The sequence below is a fragment of the Podarcis erhardii genome (genome assembly GCF_964252035.2).
Source record: "Podarcis erhardii genome assembly, chromosome: 13".
NCBI classification, from domain to species: Eukaryota; Metazoa; Chordata; class Lepidosauria; order Squamata; family Lacertidae; genus Podarcis; species Podarcis erhardii.
Genome location: NC_138502.1, coordinates 11,513,990 through 11,533,830, shown reverse-complemented (window position 1 = coordinate 11,533,830; position 19,841 = coordinate 11,513,990). Strand labels below are relative to the sequence as shown.

The following is a 19,841-nucleotide window of genomic DNA, read 5'->3' as shown; positions in this document are numbered from 1 at the left end:
ACCTTGAGATTTTCACAGAGTCAACTCTTACAAAATTAAACACCTTTATTTCCCACAGAGGAAACATCAAGTGGTAAAGTTACTTTCAATTTCTTGGCAACACTTTAACTGATAAAAAGAAGAAAATAATTTTTCTTAGCATACAGAACTCCTTTGTTTAAAACATTCCCTCTCCTTTTTTGCAATAATTTTTATTAGTTTTCAATTACAAAAATCCAATGTAAGCCTTATTATATCAATACCAAATTACAATACCAATTCAAATACCAATCACTCAGATAGCCAGTTACACAATTTAGGTGGCCCCCCTCATTCTAGATTTCGTGGTTTAACAATTCCCTTTAATTCTGCTTCCAAACTGTTATTCAGTCCAATTACCATCCAATCTTAATGATAATCCCTTATACGACAGCTACAATGTTTTTAACTTCAGTTCGTGTTGACACATTTAATAATTTATGAATCTGCAAGTGAAGCTCTCCTTTATTCTTCCTGTGTGTGGTATTTATTTTAACCAAATCATTCCCTTTTGTCCTTGCCAAATGTTATGTCTATCTTGGTTATTCCTGATCTCCATCATGCCGTGTGGCATTGTTGTCTCGATGTCGTTCTAAAGAAATCACTTCTTCTTCTTTCAACATCTCTGGATGTAGTTGCAAAGCTCTGTCACTGCTCTTCGCTATTTCTTTTCAGTCTAGGAAAAGGAGTAGCGTGGCAACCTGCCAAAGCCCTGGCACATCTCCAAGTTCTCCCTTCTCCATTCTCTGATGTTTTTCCAAGTCATTTATGTAACAGAAGACATAGAAAGAAGCCGTAGGGTCCCCCCACCCCCACATACCATTGTTTGCATTGAAAGAAGTCTTTTTTCCAAATCAAATCTTAACGACCTTGTAGCTGTTTCAATTCGGCAGTTTGTGATCTTATCCCATCTGTTCCCACACGCGTCTGTACATTAGTGCCAAATAACCTCTAATGAACAGAAGAAACTCTGCTTCTTAATGGTGTCATAGGAGGGATACCGACAGGCAAAGTGCTTTTGCACTCAGTGCCTCCCTGTCTCTCGCATTCCATGCTGGAGCATGAGCCAGTTACCCAGATGATCTGTGAGTGCAGCCTGCTTCTCCCGTCCCACGGGGGAATTTGAAAGGATAATTACCCTCAATCATCTTTGTTTCATCTTTGCCAACAATCTCCCATTGTCGTGGGAGCTGGCTCCATCAAGGCAGTTGGAACCAGGAGCCTGTTTAAAACATTTTTGATTAGAGCATACATTTTATACTGCCCTCAGCCCATTAATGATCAACTTCCTTTCCCTTCTATTAATAGCCAGAAAGCAGCTCAATCACAGAATGTAAATTTCCACCAGCAAAGAGAAAAACTTCTCTCAGTCATAAATTATAGCCACCTTAGAGATAATTACAAAAGGGAGGCTTTTGCAAACCAATCATCTCACTTAACTTTGTCTGGATTCCTGGCAGCTGACAGCTTCTTGGTCTCCTAATAATAATAATAATAATAATAATAATAATAATAATAATAATTTATTATTTATACCCCACCCAACTGGCTGAGTTTCCCCAGCCACTCTGGGCAGCTTCCAATCAAGTGTTAAAAACAATACAGCATTAAGGCAGCTTTTTCAGAGCATCAGAGGTTAATCCCCAGCTCACACTTTTCTTCGGCGTGAATGCAATATTCTATATTTATGAATGGCTATCAACAATCAACACGTCTAGAAAAAATCATATAAGGCAGTTGCTGAACACGTGTTTGCAAATATTCTACTGCTCACAAAGAAAAAAATCACAAGATACAGCAAAGGACAGTTATTATTTCTTTAATTTTTCTTCCTTATTAGCTGTTCCCTATTGTTTAGCTCAGGCCTCAGAATGATTATATAACATTTGGGGGAAAAGATGCAGCCCAGCAACCCACCACCAGAGGCTAAGATGGAGAAGATCTCCACAGCTACCATATATTTTCCCTTGGTGCTCAGGTAGGAGGGAATAAAGGACAGCCAAACACTGCAGAAGACCAACATGCTAAAAGTGATAAACTTGGCTTCGTTGAAACTGTCCGGTAATTTCCTGGCGAGGAAAGCCACAACAAAACTCACAGTTGCCAGGCAGCTCATGTAGATGAGGACACAGTAAAACATTGCCACACTCCCCTCATTGCATTCAAGTATGATTTCTTCCATCACAGAGTGCATGTCAACATCTGGGTATGGGGGAGAGGTTGCCAGCCACACAGTGCATATGCCTGCTTGAACTATGGAGCAGGAAAGGAGAATGGAGTGGCCTAGTCCTTTCCCCACCCATTTCCTCATCCTGGATTCTGGTTTTGTAGCCATGAAGGCCAAAACCACTGTGAAAGTTTTTGCCAGGACACAAGAAACAGCAGTTGAGAAGATGATGCCAAAAGCTGTTTGTCGGAAGAAGCACGTCACGTTCTCAGGTCGGCCAATGAAGAGCAATGCACACAAGAAGCAGAGCAGGAGAGAGATGAGGAGAGCGTAGGTGAGGTTTCGGTTATTTGCAATGACAATGGGTGTGTTGTGGTGTTTCATAAATGTACCTAGTACCAGAGCTGTGATCAAGGAAAGGGAAAGAGAGAAACAGGCTAAACTGATGCCCAAAGGTTCTTCATAAGACAAGAAGCTGATATCCTTGGGTAGACATGCATCCCAGTTCTTGCTTGGATATTCTTTGTCTGGGCATTTATAACAGTCATTCATATCTGGAAAAAATAAGTAAATGACCTTTAGCTCATATCACATCAGCTTCCTGAAATGTTGACTATCTGTCTGAGAAGAAAACAGCTCTGTTCAAATGAAAACACATTTTTAATACTGTCTGATGCTCTAGAGTGTGGTATTGTTGAATTTAATTGGTTCAGAGCTATTGGTCTGTAAATGGCTCCTCATGATATTGGAACGTATCATTACAGTAGCTTAGGTGCAGTCTGTGTAAGTCAGAAGGAGTGACAATGCCCCTTGTAGATTTAAGTTGAACCACATACCACCCAGCTCCTGTCAAATCATAGTCATTCTCATTTGATTAACATATTTAGACTATCTGAAGAGCAATGATCACAAAGAGGCAGGATCATACACACAGTAGATCATCTCCTTCTTTGAACATTTAACTCAGCCATCCTTACAACACCTGTCAATCCTAAGTACTGTGTCTGGATCTATTTAATCTATTTGTTTTTCCTACCATCCTGGTTTGCAATCTTCCCCTCTGGACATGGGATGCAGTCATAGCAGCAAGGGGGCTGTCCCTCCTTCACTTTCTTGCTGGATCCTGGAAGACATCTCTCAGTACAGACAGAAAGAGGTTGACTCTATTCCGTAAATGAAACAGCAGAAGTTTCATCAAGAAACTAATGAATTTGGAACCCTTTATGTTCTTGGTCCTTTCTCTATGTTACTAAGCTGATACAGCATTTCAGTAATATGTAATGACTATACAAAGAGCCATTTTGTCTTTTCTTATTATTAATATTAATGTTTGAAATTATGTGATGTTCCCTCTATATTGCTCTAGGATGTGCAGTGCCCCATCTGGTAAGCAAATATTTTTCTGTCCATTAAAGTACACTTTGAAGTTACAGAAGGATCAGCAAGAGAACAATGAGTTTGGAATCCTTTAAGTAATTGGGCCTTTCTCTACTTTACTAAACTGACATAGCATTTCAGTACAGTGGTACCTCTGGTTAAGAATGTCATTCATTCCAGAGGTCCGCTCTTAACCAGAAACCGTTCTTAACTTGAGGACCACTTTAGCTAATGGGGCCTTTCACTGCTGCCACTAGATTTCTGTTCTCATCCTGAAGTAAAGTAAAGTAGTACCCTTAAAGGTACTACTTCCAGGTTAGCGGAATCTGTAACCTGAAGCGTTTGTAACCCGAGGTACCACTGCAATATGTAATGGCTATACAGAGAGCAATTGCTTCTTCTGGTATTAGTAATAGTAATTTTTGAAGTTATGTGATATTCCCTTGACATTGCTCTGGTATGTGCAGTACCCCATCTGTTCTGCAAAGATTGCTCTGTCCATTAAGGTACACTTTGAAGTTACTCTAGTTTCCTTGTTAATTTTGTTATAATGGTTACTTTTGAGTATGCTGTCCACTAGGTAGACAGCTCTTGAACTGATTTTTGTGCCAGTGGACCCATTAGATGCTGCCTAAAGAAGAGTTTTGAATGTGCCACCCAGAGTGGCTAGGAAAACCCACCCAGATGGGGGTATTGTTTGTTGTTGTTGTTGTTGTTAAATTCAATCTTTTTGAATTCCATTAAAAATATATCTGGACAAATACATGAACTGGATTGAAGCAATGCAATGCCTATGAGAATTCTTGGAATGTTGTAATACAATTCTCAGCATGTTAAGAAAAAAATATACCTTTGAAAACATATTTTGAGATCCATCTTTTTATGAATTGATTCATCTATTCCTAATGCTCTGTCTCTTGCTCTTCACACATTTACTCTCTTGTCTGTGAGCGTGCACACCTTCTTGTGGTGGAGAAATGTACCCAGAGGCTCTAACTGGCTGAATGACCGACATTCAAATGAAGGATTGTGTGATGCAAACTCACATTTGCATGGATGCAGTGGGGACTGTTAATGGTTGGAATTAGGCTGAGACAACTGAACTTTTGCTATTTTCATCTGAAGTAGGATTCCCCGAAGCCATATTTACACTCTTAGCCTTGCTTAACTTCATTTTATAGTTAAAATATAGTTTTGTAATTTCCTTAATAAAATATTTGCCTTCATTCCTTGCGTGGCTTCTAGCAGTAATCTTTTGGCTCTTAATCTGGTAGCTGGATGCTTTGGTCATACACAGCTCAGTAACTTGCAGCTCTAAAGGCAGTGAGAAGACCTGCAGGTGGATAATGATTGCTTATTCAATACTGAATCTCTTTTGAATTAGCAAAAAATGCAACCCTACCTGGTTAAACCAATTGTGCCATGTTATGGCATCTGCATCAAGGATGAATGATTGGTCTGGAGGAGCCTGCAGATCTATCCTCCCAACTCTCACTCTGTGAAAACTTTGGTTGGCGAATATGATCCAGTTGTTAATATCCAAGCTAGATGCTGCCTCCCCATTCTGGTTGATGAAGACCACATCTCCAGCTGTATTGTTAAATGAGATGCTTCTCAGAAGGTGATGGAGCTAGATTGAAAACAGAAAAGACAGCAGTTTGGAAAAGACTGCAGTCTAATGCATGGTGAAGCTTCCCTATGAGAATAGCCTACAACAAATAGTGGAGATGATCCATTCAACTGTCAGTGGATTCAGGTCTAAGCATGGAGAGAGCCAACCAAAATAGACACATGCATCTCTCTCAATCTTTCTCACAGCCCTTCTCTCTCTGAATGCCCACAAGTTAAATATGTATGAGTAGAGAGGTTTGTCCCCCTCCCTGGTCTCCCAGAAAATCTCAGAAGACATGGCAGTGGTGTGCAACCACCTGTTCTAAGGAAGGATTTGGTTGATATGGGATAGAGGGTATGCTGAACATCTCTCTCAGCCATTACCACTGCTTCCTATATATCAGGGGTGGCCAACTCCAATGAGACTGCGATCTACTCACAGAGTTAAAAACTGGCAGTGATCTACCCCCTTTTGGGGGGTTCAGGTCAAAGTTGTTGAGCATTGTTAGGGAGGACGAAGGACCATTTTTGGCAGATAAGGTAAAAAATGTTAATCTTTTGTTAGGGGAGCCAAAGTTGTTGAGCTTTCTGGAGAGGAGCCACTGATCTACCAGTGATCTGCCACAGACGGCCAGTGAGCTACTGGTAGGTCGTGATCTACCTGTTGAACGTGCCTGCTATATACAAATGCAGTGGCATCTCATTTGGCTGCAAAGCTTCCATCATACAAATACTTTCTCCTGAAACAAGGGGTGGTATCTACTCACAGAAAGACACAACCACCATGGCCCTTTTGTATAGGGTCTGCTGCTATTTGCCAGCAGCACAATATGTGGGGAATTATCTAGGATACCACCATATCCCTGCCACATCCTACTCTGTCAGCAGAATTATAAATTCAGTTCTGGGTTCTTCTTTCTAATACACCTTCCCAAGAGTTTGGACTCTGAGAGAAAAGAGCAAGCCAATAGGATTTTGGCAACCCATAAAGTGTCAGGAAGTAACAGGGCTTTCACAGTTGAGGATGTTCAGCCTTTACCTGCCAAAACTGTTGATTCAGATTCTTCCCTCTCTCTTTGTATGCAATTCTTCTATGTCTGAGTCTGGATGTGGACATGGCATGTAAAGCATGGGCCATGGCGTAGACCGCACTGTGGATGCTGAAACTGTGGCCTGTCATGCTCATTTCAAAAAGTGATCCGGGAAGGCTCTCCAGCTTCTCTTCTCCGGTGCAAATATTCCCCTCTGCCTTGTCAGCAGTGATATCTGGGAACACACATTCAAAGGCCTGTTGCCAGAAGTCCCTGATAAATCCGTCCCCATCTGTGCTGGAAGGGTTTCTGTGCACAACATACTGATGAAATCCTGGTGGGTTTCTAATCTGAATTTCAAAGGCTATAGCACCATTGAATATTCCTGCATCCCAGTACCTTTGAAAGACAAATGAAGCAAACTCAACCTGGGCTGTTGTTATCCATACTTTACTTTCTACATTCTTTGTCTTGTCATCATGTTCTGAAAAGTATGAAAGCAATCTCAAAGTTGCCATGGAGTAAGATTCTCCAGAAACAAGCACTACGTTAGCTTTGCTGATAAAAATTTTCTGGCTTATTGTTGCACCCTGTCGTAGCATGTCAGTAATTTCAGAAATAAAACTAAAATTGGGGATTCTTTCTATGAATGCAAAGCAGACACCACTCTTGGTAAACATTGGGGAAATGGTTTGCACAAATCTTTCTCCATTGTCATTTTCTGTTGCAATGACTCCAATCCACGTCCACCTGAAATGCAGAAGCAAAGAGAGAATTCCCTCATACTGAAGGACTTCTGGGGCTGCCATCTGGTAGAAGGGAAGCCCTGGGCTTTTATCATTCATCACCGGAGCAGAGCCATAAATGAGCTAAAAAGTAAATGGAGGAAGAGAAGAGACCAAGTAATATTTGTAGAGTTCTTTCAAACTATTCATATACATTATGTGGCGAATCCTGTTAGTCAGACATACCCTTTGCAGGGGTTGCATTCCTTTCTCATTTATACTAAAGACACACATGCAGATGAGCTGAAAATTGGGGTCATCTCCCATTCCAGTTTGTTAAGCATTTGTTCTGTTGACCAGAGAGGGGCAATGTTCCAAGTTTATTTTTGTACTCGCAAAATTTGGCAGCGTCTTCTATGATGGACAAAACTGATTAGAGGGACACACTATGCCCCAAACAGAGGATTGCCTACCCCTGCATTGGACATTATTTACTTTAGCCATGTCAGAATTGCAACTTGGGTTGGATGCACATTTCTTCTCTCTAGCTTCTTTCATCTTCACGATGCTCATACCCCAACAACACAGCAGAACTGTCATTTCTGCCTCTTGTTTTTCAAAACTCCTCAGACATTATTTATGAACATTTATTTCACTTTGGAACCAGTTTCTCAGTACTATTACTGTTCTCCTGCATAAGTGGATTATATCTGCAATTTGTCATACCTTCAGAGTGTGTTTAATTTGAAAGTCTTTCCCCCTAAACATTCACATATTGGGTATGGTGTGATGGCTGGTGATGAAGAAACCCACTCTCCCATCATTGGCCTTTGGGATTTCCTTGAGGTGTGTGTAAGAGATTGAGATATATTTTCTGCTATTGCAGAATTTCTTTCCCCTCATTTTATATTAATTCTGTACTACCTTTATTTCCCAAGGATCTGAAGGTGGTGAATATGGTTCTGCTTCCAATTTCATCCTTGCCCTAAGCTAGTGATACACTCTGAACTAGTGCTGTGAATTCACCCTCTTTCACTATGCAAGCTAAGAGAGGTATTGTACATGGGTGCCCTACCTGTGGAATCTTATAGATATCCAAAACAGTTGCCATATAAAAGGAGATTTCAGAATCAAGTCCTCCTATGACCCCAGCCAGATTATTTTCAACATCACATATATAGTTAGGAACAAATTTCTCCACCCTGGATAAAAGCAGCAGTGTCGCAAAATATGTGTTTCTTGCATTGCTATAGCTGTCATATAAGCGAAAGCCCAAGGTGATGTTGGGTAGAATGTGAGGGTCTTCATTGATCTCCTTTACAGCAAATGCCAAGGTCACGATGTGCTGGTAACCCTTAGGCAACACCCTAGAATGAGAGTTGCAAACAATATCAGAAGGAACTGATATATCATTTTACATATCAACACAGTAGTTAATCATATTGACTTCAGGGGAGTTAACACCCAGTCCATTCTATTGCCGAACAATTCTTATAATCAGCAAGTTCTTCCAGATGTTTACACAAAATTTCCTATCTTGCAACTTGAATCCATTGGTTCTGGTCCTACCCTCTGGAGCAAAAGAAAACAAGCTTGCTCCAACTTCCTGGTGACACCCCTTGAGATATTTGAAAATGGTTATCCTACATCACCTCAGTCTTCTATTTTCATAGCTAAAAATACCCAACTCCCTCAATGTTCCCTCATAAGGTTTGGCTTCCAGACCCTTGATAATACGTGTCACCCTCCTCCGCATATGTTGCAGCTTGTCAATATCCTGAACATAACTGAACACAGTACTCCAGGTGTGGTTTGAGCATGGCAGAATAGAGCTGTTCTATTACTTCTTTTGATTCTGGCACTATACTTCTGTTGACTCCTTGATCCTTTTCAGACATAGCACTGGCAATCCAGGTGTTCTCCATCTTATATTTGTACAGCCGGTATTTCCTGCCTAAGTACAGAACCTGACATTTGTTCCTATAGAAATGCAATTTGTTTTTTTTGTCCAAGTTCTCCATTCTATTAAGGCCAATGGTATCTAGACCACGGGTTGCTAATGTGGTGCCCATAGGAACATTGGAACCCCTGGGGCCTTTCCCTGAAACATCTGGTGTCTTTTCCTAACATTTAAAAAGTTTCTGAGCTCTCTCCTGTAATGACCCCTTCCTTACTCATGAGGCAGAGATGGCAGTTGTAATTCACAGAATTCTATACTTCATATTATATGCCATCATTGTGAAACAAATTTTAGCCTAAGATCAGGAAATGAAACCATATGAGCATTTAGGTTCAGAACAAGTTTTTCTAATGCATTCTCACTAACACTCCTGTTCAGATAAAGTCTATCAAAATCAGCTGTTCAAAAGGGCTATCTCTCTTTCTCTCTCACACACACACAGATATTTCAATACATTTACCGGTATGTTCATTTCCCTATTGAGAAATGGGAGCTACTACAGTATTCTTTTAATTCACACGAGAAATCTTATGGATTTTACATCAGCTTATGCCCCACTGAAATGAAAAGTGGTTATCCCTAGGTAAATGGGTAGAAGTTTGCAGCCTCAGTCATTATTCCGAGGCTGAAACTCTTGGTTTGATCATTCCTGTACTGTAATAAATGAGTGGCTTAGTTCTTACACAAGCTCTTCAGGCAGCGCTGGTGGGGGTTCCTCAGTGAATGTTGCTGGAGAGGAGATGAAGCCACCATGGGAAACAATGCCACCAATGAGGAACTCTCCTGGCTGATGATATGTGTGGAGTGGATGGTGTGGACTTTGGAGCTTGCATTTTGCTATGTGAGCCTGACATACATTGTAAGAAATCAGTTCCAGCAGCAAGAATACTAAAACCAACATTCTCAATACAAAGGCAACTGGTTGTTCTATGCAAAAACTCTGTTTTATCTTCTCTAAGATAAAAATTGTCTTATTTAAATGGTAGTTTATTTTCCTGAGACGATGCAATGTCGGAGTATCCAAAATCAGACTTGTGGATCACAAGTCTGATTAATTCTGATTAATTTTAATATACTTTGCATTAGGTTTACCAGTGGCCACTGTAAGTCCCCATTGTTTTTTGAGAAGCAGCTGCTCAAATTATAGCCCTGTTAATGATCAAGAAGCAATGTAATTATTCATTCAGTTCTTAGAATTCCCTCTGGAGTGGTTGAAGAAAATGTGTTTGTCCCATATTCAAAACTGTTATTTTAATTTCCCTTTCACTTGATAATAAGGGACCATTGTTGTATTGGGGAAGGAAGACGTTAGAAGCTCATTATGGAAGACCTTGTAACCAATGAAGTTTCCAAAATGTGTAGTCAGCATCCTGGAATTAGGGTCCCTCCCTGGTCTATGAGTCTAGGATACATGATCCACTGCTTCCCTTAATCAGAGTACTTTGTCAGGGGAAAATCCAGGGAGAACAGCTACATGGGCTCCTCTGTTGGCTTTGGGGAACAGTTTTGTGAAATAGACTTCTTCATGCTTTAAACAAAATAAAAAAAATCCTTCCAGTAGCACCTTAAAGACCAACTGAGTTAGTTCACGAAAGCTCATACCTAGAACTAACTCAGTTGGTCTTTAAGGTGCTACTGGAAGGATTTTTTTTATTTTGTTTTGACCATGGCAGACCAACACGGCTACCTATCTGTAACTGATTCATGCTTTAATTCTTTCTTATAATAAGCTGTCCCCTGCTGTTTAACTCGGGCCTCACCAAAACAATATAACATTTGGGGAAGAAGATGCAGCCCAGTAATCCAAAACTAGAGGCCAAAATAGAAAAGATCTCCACAGCCACCATGTACTTTCCTTTGGTACTCAAGTAGGTCGGAACAAAGGACAGCCACACACTGCAAAAGACCAACATGCTGAAAGTGATAAACTTGGCTTCATTAAAACTGTCTGGTAACTTCCTAGCTAGGAAAGCCACAGTGAAACTGACAAGGGCCAGCATTCCCATGAAGCCTAGGACACAGTAGAACATGGTGACTGATCCTTCATTACATTGCAGTACAATTTCTTTAGTCATTGAGTGCTTGTCTAAATCAGGGAGTGGGGGAGCAACTATCAGCCAGGCACTACACATCATCATTTGAATGAGGAAACTGAAAAGAACAATGGAGATGTTGGCCAGATGTTTCCCCACCCATCTCCTCATTCTGGAGCCTGGCTTGGTAGCCATGAAAGCTAGAACCACTATAGTTGTTTTTGCTAAGATGCAAGACACTGCTACTGAGAAGATGACTCCAAAAGCAGTTTGTCGAAGGAGGCAGGTTATTTTTGTGGGCTGGCCAATGAATAGCAAAGGACAAAGGAAGGAGAGAATGAGGGCTATGAGGAGAACATAGGTGAGGGTCCGATTGTTGGCTTTCACGATAGGAGTCTCTCTGTGCTTGATGAAGATCCTAAGCACCAAAGTTGTAGTGAAAGTCAATAAAAGAGCAAACGTGACTAAACTGATTCCCAGAGGTTCACTGTAAGACAGGAAGCTTATATCTTTTGGAAGACATTTATCCTGGCCAATGTTTGGATACTGATCTTCTGTGCATTGAAAACAGTCATCCATGTCTGAAGAAAGAAAGAAAGAAAGAAAGAAAGGAAGGAAGGAAGGAAGGAAGGAAGGAAGGAAGGAAGGAAGGAAGGAAGGAAGATATTAATTACACGCTCTTAAAGAGAGTCAGAGGTGGTCGCAAGGCTTCCACAGTCTTTTTGCTTTATATCCCTCTTTTTTATTTGACTCGACAAAGTCTCTCTTGGCTCACAAAGACAAGGCCACACCACTCCCCCCCCCCATTTTATCATTTCTGACTCAATGTCATTTCTGTGGAATAATGCAAATACTTGTGCACTTTGTTAACTACTTCAGAATTTTGATGGAATTCAATAGACTAACCACTGACCCAAATGGGTGGTTCCACACTTTCTGGTTCTGCAGCTGTTACTCAGCTCATTTTAAGGGTGAATCTGTGTGCATTTTTTAACCTTTCTTACCTTCCTGGTTGGAAATCTTTCCTTCTGGACATGGAACGCAATCATAGCAACAAAATGGCTTCCCTTCCTTCTTGGTCCGACTATAACCTGAACCGCAATGATCATTACATATAGAAACGGGCCGAGTCTGTCCATAAATATTAAAATATAATGTTTTAGGAAATATCACAAACACTAGAAAGTATTACAAATGCAGTGGGCTTTTAGAACTTGAGTCCTTGGCTCATATTATGTTATGGTATGGTTTATTTATATAACACTTTTTAGATCAAAGGCCAACAAAACAATGAACAACATATATATAGTCCGTATATATGTTATTAAATCAAAACATAAAAGTCATTAAAATCAATAAAATATTTAAAAACAAAACAAAGGAATGTGCGTCGAACAATAGAAGTGGTTTGACTCAAAAATTGTTAACAGTGGCCAGGGTAAAGTGGTGCATCTTCACCAATCCATAGTAACTATAAATGAGGTTGTTTGACATCCCACTGTGGAGAAGGGGACATATTTTGGGAACTGCCACAGATATTTCCCTTTCCTAGACTACCATCCGCCAGGTTTCTGAGGGTGGCAGAAGTACCAAGAGGGAATATTAATAATTAAAAGCTTATGTATGGAAAGAGGCAAGATATGTTGAACCTAAATAATCTTATAAATAACACAAAACTGTAACTGTGTGACTCAAACACTTAAAATGATTATTTTAATAAAAAATAAATTAATTTAATTACAAAATTTAATTAGAAAAGTCAAAGCATCCTGGAAGAAGTGTGTCTTCACCTGTTTCATTGATATGTATGAAGTCCACACTCAAATTATGAGAGGGTTACATTTTGGGGATACATACATATATACATTTTGCAAATAGTTAGAACACATGGAATTCAATAGTGGGTGGAATTGCCAAAGTCTCCCCCGCCACCCGCAGAATGAACATTAATTGGCACGTTATTATTCAACTACAATGTGAATGTTCAGATTGAAAGCCATAGTTTGAATTGGGTCAATAAATTTACAGAATGCTGAGAAACAACTATGGGACAAGTGATGGAAAAACCCTGAAAGGTGCATAGAACCCACCTGGTTAAATGGGTTAGGCCATACAATGGCATCCTCATGAATGGTGAACGGTTTTTCCTGGATACCCAGGGAGTCTATCTTCCCAACTTTGACTCTACAAAAGGACTGATTTGGAAACATGAGCCAGTTTATAATGTCAAAGCCAGCAATTAATTCACCATTTGCGTCAAAATGCACCTTTTCTCCTGCATTGTTGTTAAATGAAATACTTCTGAGAATCTGATGGAGCTAAATAATGAAAATAAGATGGAAGATACATATAAAAGTTCAAGCTATGTTATCATAAACAGGGTGAAAGTACAACCAAGGCACGGGATTATGATTCCATGAAAGCTTTTTGCAAGCTAATGTTAGAAAAAGCAAAAGGTCTCTTAAAACTTAAAACATCAAGGAATATTGTCTACATCTGCAGCACTATCACCATCCAGCCCTGGGAGTCTTTCCCAGAACTTGACTTTGACATCAGCAGCAGCAGCAGCAGGAAAGAGAGGAGTTTATGCATTGTGATTTGCTGTTTTTAAATGATTATATATTAGCAATTCTGATGCTGTTGCTGCTTGTGATATTGGCAAAGCTAATGAGAATACAGTGGTACCTCGGGTTACATACGCTTCAGGTTACAGACTCCGCTAACCCAGAAACAGTGCCTTGGGTTAAGAACTTTGCTTCAGGATGAGAACAGAAATCGTGCTCGGGCGGCGCCGCGGCAGCAGGAGGCCCCATTAGCTAAAGTGGTGCTTCAGGTTAAGAACAGTTTCAGGTTAAGAACGGACCTCCGGAATGAATTAAGTACTTAACCCGAGGTACCACTGTAGAAGGAGATACTTAACCAGTAAGGCACCTTGGGAAGAGCTTTCGCTCAGTGGTATGGTACACACTTGAGGACAAAGGTGGGACAGTGGCAGGGGCAGCGGGCTGCCCCAGCTGCCATTCACGCCACTCCTGGGAACCTGCACCGCTCGCCAACTCCCTGGGATGTGCGCTGCACGCCACCCCCTGAAGCTCATTGTGCACACACCGCAACATGCACTACGCCCCCGCAACCTCCAACAGTCACCCCCCCGCCTGTTCGCTACTCCCAGTGCCAGAGCATGTTGCTCTGAGACTGATGGTACATGCTTTGAATGCAAAAGATCCCAGGTTCAATCCCGGACAACTCCAAGTAGGGCTGGGAAGGGCTTTTGCCTGGTATCCTGCGGAAGTATTGCCAGTTAGTGTAGACAACACTGATCTGCATGGACTGTATGTCTGTACTCGGTAGAAGGTGACTTTCTTTGTAATGTAAGACACTCTAAATAAACCTTTGAAACCCTAGCCCCATCTTGGTTATTTCTTTTCTTTTGCTTAAAAAAAATGTATTTCAAGCCCACTCTACACTTCGAAATCCTAGCGTGAAGTGCAATACATAATCAGACCTACATGAAATAGCTGAATAAAACATTAAAAAACCAACAACAGAAGTCAAACAGATCCAATATGTCAGGCATGCCCTTCTCTACCAAAGAACAGATTAATTTATAGCTAATCAAAAATTTGATCAGATAAATGGTGCCATTCCCATCCCCCTCAATGAATGGTTGAATTAAATACTGGACAAAATTTCAGAGCAGCACCAATTAAACTCCTTCCCCCAAAAATGCACAGGTCCACAGGTGAAGGGATGGTAAGCAATTCTTTAACAAACTACGGGGAGATTTGTCAATCTCTGGGGTGGGGTGCTGCAGAGGGGGGAAAACCAAATGCTAGATATATTGTAAAGTTTTTCTCCGAAAATAAATTTCTTGCTAATCTCATGGAAGTTTGAGAAAGCTCGCCCATATTTCCTCACCAAAATATATGGAGGTATCTTCAGGACATTACCTGCCATGGTTGTAGATTTGGAAGCTCCCATCTTGCTCCCTCTGCCATTCCCCTCTGCTTGAATTGGGATGAATGTCTGATGTGCAAAGCATGTGCCACCGCATAGACTGCATTGTAGATGGTGTAGCTATGAGCAGTCATTCTCATTTCAAAAACAGACACAGGAAGTGCCTCCATCTCCTCTCCCCCAGTGCAGATTTGCCCACCTATATTATCTGCCACAGAACTGGGGAATGAACAGTTAAATGAATCTTCCCAGAAGTCCTTGATAAAACCATCTTCTTTTTCTGTGCTTGGGTTCTTGATCTGAAGGAACTTCTGGAAAGCTAACAGATCCACTGAGTGAATTCCAAGGGACAGAGAACCATGAAGGAAACTTATGTCCCAATTTCTTTGGAATGGAAATGATGTGATATCCATTTGGGCTGTCATGAACCAGACTTTACCCTTAGTCCTCATTGGTATATGCTCAAATTTTACAATCTGGGGCACCATTTTCAATACCATCATCGTCTGAATTTCTCCATGTACAACCACAACATTCGTAGTGCTTCCCATAATAACACTGACACAGTGAAAGCCCTCCCCCACCATGTCTGTGATTCCACTGGAAGATGTTAGCTTTGGGAATGTTTCTATGAAGTCAAAGCAGATGCCACTCTGGGAAAACATTGGAAGTACATTCTCTATAAACCCTTCTGTATTATCCCCATCTTGAGAAACCACTCCAATCCACGTCCACTGGAGATGCAGCAGTAACTGGATAATTCCTCTATATTGATGGTCCCCATTTGGGAACATCTTCTGGAAGAAAACTCCTTGAGACTTTTTATTCATGACTGGGGAAGAGCCATATATGAGCTAAGGTTTTTTTATATTAAAAAAAAGAGAGAAAGAAGAATGGTTTTCAACATGAAATAATTGTATGTACTTGTGTTTTCTTTCTTCTGCACATTTCTGGCTGGGACCATAACGGTTAAGTAGATCCTGCAGATTGCAGGATTGAATTATGTGTTCAACTACTAGAGTCTACGTTCCCTGTGCATTTCATGCAAAGAACACGCTGAGGATGTAGGCCCCTGCAACTAGCAGGATTGAAACCTCAACTCACTAGATACTCAGCCTAGGGTATATAATTGCTCAGTTTTACAGTGTGCTTCAATCCGCTGGTTTGTACAGCCATGTGAAAACAAATCTCATTCTTCCTACCAAGACCGCGCCCTAACAACCCCTGATCACTCCTGCAGGCCAGACCAAATCTGGGACTGTTTCTAACTAATTCATCTAGTTCCACCCAAATTTGTCCAATTCAGGATTTGGGCTTTGGCTAAATCTGACCCCCAACCCTTACAGCTTTTTACTGATTTCTCTTTCCCTGTGTATGTGTCAATATTTCTCAATATTTCTCTTCAGTTTCTTATTTATTTATATCTATACCACTTTATATTTTTAATAAGAATCTCAAAGCGGTTTATAGCATATTAAATCAATAAAACAACAGCCAGGCAATGTTTCTCTGGCCTCATGAGGAGCCTCTTCAGTAGGGCCTTGCAGGGAGTGGTATTCACACCTCTTTCTAGGGCTGGTGAGCCCTATTTAAGTTATTTAACCACATGAATTAGGCGGTTTTTTTAAGCTTCATGAAAATTTCTCCTAAAACACAAAACTTGTTGTATGCAAATTTTGCGTAATATGCACATCTTTGCAAAGCAATATTCACTAATACAATGCATTTGAAGGATATTTTTACTAATGTGCATTTTTTATGCACACTTTACCTTAATCTGTGCATTTTTGGACACATTTTTTGATTGGAGAACTGCTTTGCAAAATCCGGAGAAGTGGGACTTTCAAAGAATGGCTGCATTTCATGTATTGCTTCTGAAAGCATGAATTTGGTGAAATTCAGGTGTGAATGTATTCAGATCTTACTTGTGGTATCTTGTAGGTACACAGGATGGGTGCCATGTGAAGACAGACATTAGAGTTAGGTCCCCCAATGACTGCTATTGGAGTGCTCTCAGCATCACATTTATAGTTAGGGATGACCTTGGCCCTTCTTGAGAGAAGCTCTATTGAGGCTTCACAGGTCCAGCTTGCACTGAAATGGCTGTTATAAATGTGGAAGCCCAGGGTGACGTTGGGCAAGATCTGAGGAGTTTCATTGATCTCCTTTACAGCAAATGCCAAGGCCAAGATGTGCTGGTAGAGGTGAGTCAGCACCCTGTATTGAGAGTTATATGCTGCATCAAAGGTAATCTACTTCAGATTAGAACATTGACTACTTATCAGTTCAGATATTTCAGATACTGTATAAAAACAGGTTGTAATCTCACATTTCACAGATCTGTAAAAGCAAACTGGTTCATGAATTTTTGAATTTTAATTTGTAATGTAAAACATGTTTCAAGCCTGTTTTGATGCCATGTGGATGTCTGCAGGCAAGACTTGACATTTGTACAAGTGTTTGTCCTGTAAGCCAATATTTTATGCTTCGTAAATGTTTTAAAATTCTTCAATAAAATTTGGAATAAAAGAAATGAGTGTTTGAAATGGGTAAATCAATTTTTTTAATACAACTACAGAAGACAAAATTCAATAAGGTGTTTTTATTTATTCTGACTTCTAGTAAATCTGGATGAAACGTGCACCTACTTACATATGGTCATCTGAAAATTCCTGAGATGGGTGTTTCTCAAAGGATAGGGTATCTGAAAATATGTAGATCTGAGAAATAATGCCAGCAATGATGAGGTCTCCTGACTGATAATATTTGTGAAGAATAGGGACGGGTACCCTGATGGAACATTGAGGAATATGATGAAAATTGCACATCCCATGCACCAACAGTAAGAGCACTAGCAAGCGAAACACTACCATCTTGAAAGGTACTCTTTATTTAGGGACAAGTTCACCTCTTCTGTTACTGCCATTCCCGTGATCCTGAGAAGCAAAGCCTAACTTGAATGGTCACTCACACAGCTGATTCAAAGCCAGACTCATGAGTCTCTGTATGTCTATAGACCCAACCAAATAGAGTTCATACTTATTAATAAGACCCTCCAGTCTTAGTTTAATCATTTGCATGTGGGCAGAAGAGGTCCCTAGGGCAGGCTAGAAGATGTAATTCTGAATAATTACAGGAGAGGTAATCACTTGCTTTGAATCACAGATGCTGTGCAATATTTTAAAGAAAACATGTTTATCATATCTCAGCCAAAGCCTTTTCTTAAGTGGGAGAGAAAGATGCTAGACCCCTTCTTTTATTCTTTTTAGTGAGCTATTGATGTTTAGAAAACTTTAGAAAACGGAAGTACTTCAAAGCAATAATAATTATAATGTACTCCCATATTATTCTGAAAGGGTGATGTCTAAGCCAAGTTATACTCAGAACTTCCGGGTTAGCGCCATCGGCAATGGCGGAGCTCCTCTGACTGAGAGGAACCCGCTCCGCGAAAATCGGGTCTTGCCGCCGCGGCGAAGGTGGAGACCCTTCAAAAATCCCAGGCGGATACTACACTTGATCATTGTAACTTGGTTGAATGTTAAGAAGGATGCTAGATTATAAAAATTGGCCACCACTAAACTAGATTTGAATTCGATGATAAGTGAGATTAAAGAAAACATAATTTTTTTGGAGAATTGCTAGATTATATTTAAATGAGTGGATATAAGACCGTAAACAAGTTGATAATTTGCTTGGAAAAACCTTTTACGATGTAAATGGGAGCGGGAGACATGAGGGAGTCCAAAGAATTGATGAAACTACGTTGTGTTGGAAGTAAGACTGTTTATTATTTGTGTATTTTTATTCAAAAACTTTAATAAATATTTATATATATATTAAAAAAATCCCAGGCGGAGGAAGCCTGGGAATGTGGCATTTTGCTGACACCAGGAGCGCCTCCCCTACTCGCAGGGAAACCCTTTTTCGGGGATTGGAAGTGACATGGGGTGAGCAATGCGGTGTTTTGAATCGACCGCTATTTTTACGGAGTGAAGCCGCACAGCCATTGCTGGAGAGCGCTGACTTTTTTCCTGTGAACAATTGGATTTCAAACAACAACCCGTGAGTAGAACGGGAAATTGGACTTTTAAAATAGTTTAATTTGGCATTGAACGGGAAAGGTTTAAACAGGGAGTCCACCTCCCCTTTCTGTAAATAGATTGAAGCAAAGAAGTTGTTAACTAAGGTTTTGGAAAGCTCTACGTAAAGGATTAAAACTCCACTGATTGAAACTATTACTAATATCTCCTTTGGAAGCAGGGGAAGCCTGCAGGAGAAGGTGAAAATTTAGGAATCGAAGTGCCACGTCTCTGAACCTGGGAGCAGTCTGCGAGACAAATTTGTGAACAGACAAATTTGACAGCTAGCTGTCAAGATATAAAAGAAAGACATTGTTTCCATTGTCCGCTTCTGCGTTTAAAAAGAAGGAAAGGTAATTGGAATTGTTACTAATTTACTTTTGGGACTGTGCTGGAAAGGATTGATAAATGGAGACTGTTTCCCTCTAGAGGGAGTTTTGGGACATTGTTACAAGAATGCAGCTGGGAAATTGGTTCTAAAGATAAAGGCTCTGAGAAACCAGCTTTGACTTTGAACATTTCAAGAATGTTGGTTGAGAAAGAAGTAGCGTCTCTACTGAATAGGACATTTTATCTGTTGGGAAAGCTGCATGGTATTTTGGGAACAAAAGTGGGCATCAGCATAGAAGTTGATAAGAATCCGGCACAGGAATCTTTTTCAATTGAACAATCTGAGGAACCAGAGAAGGAGAAAGTTGCTGTTGTGGAGCATAAACAAGGGGGAGCCTTAACCCTACAGAGGCAAATGGAGGACTATACGTTGAGGCCATATATGGCTGTAACTAGGAGAAGCCAGTTACAGATAGGTAGCCGTGTTGGTCTGCCATGGTCAAAACAAAATAAAAAAATTCCTTCCAGTAGCACCTTAAAGACCAACTGAGTT

General features: G+C 40.4%; 2 protein-coding genes across 2 annotated transcripts in view; both read right to left on the bottom strand.

Moving 5' to 3' along the window:
• The window catches only part of LOC309326653 (vomeronasal type-2 receptor 26-like), an 89,161-nt gene extending 77,111 nt beyond the window's left edge, over positions 1-12,050 (bottom strand). The window contains exons 1-3 of the mRNA XM_081835537.1: positions 11,927-12,050; positions 8,005-8,296; positions 6,213-7,073 (exon numbers count right to left, since the gene is read on the bottom strand). Of these exons, the coding sequence (XP_081691663.1) occupies positions 6,213-7,073; positions 8,005-8,296; positions 11,927-11,958 (1,185 nt within the window). The 5' untranslated portion in view covers positions 11,959-12,050. The remainder of the gene's footprint in view (positions 1-6,212; positions 7,074-8,004; positions 8,297-11,926) is intronic.
• Positions 1,528-4,941, bottom strand: LOC309326603 (vomeronasal type-2 receptor 26-like). Its single transcript, XM_081835468.1, has 3 exons — positions 4,413-4,941; positions 3,222-3,348; positions 1,528-2,739 (listed from the first exon to the last, which is right to left on the bottom strand). Exons 1-3 carry the CDS (start codon positions 4,422-4,424, stop codon positions 1,838-1,840), a joined length of 1,041 nt encoding a protein of 346 aa, XP_081691594.1. The 5' UTR covers positions 4,425-4,941; the 3' UTR covers positions 1,528-1,837.
• Positions 12,051-19,841: the final 7,791 nt, after the last annotated feature.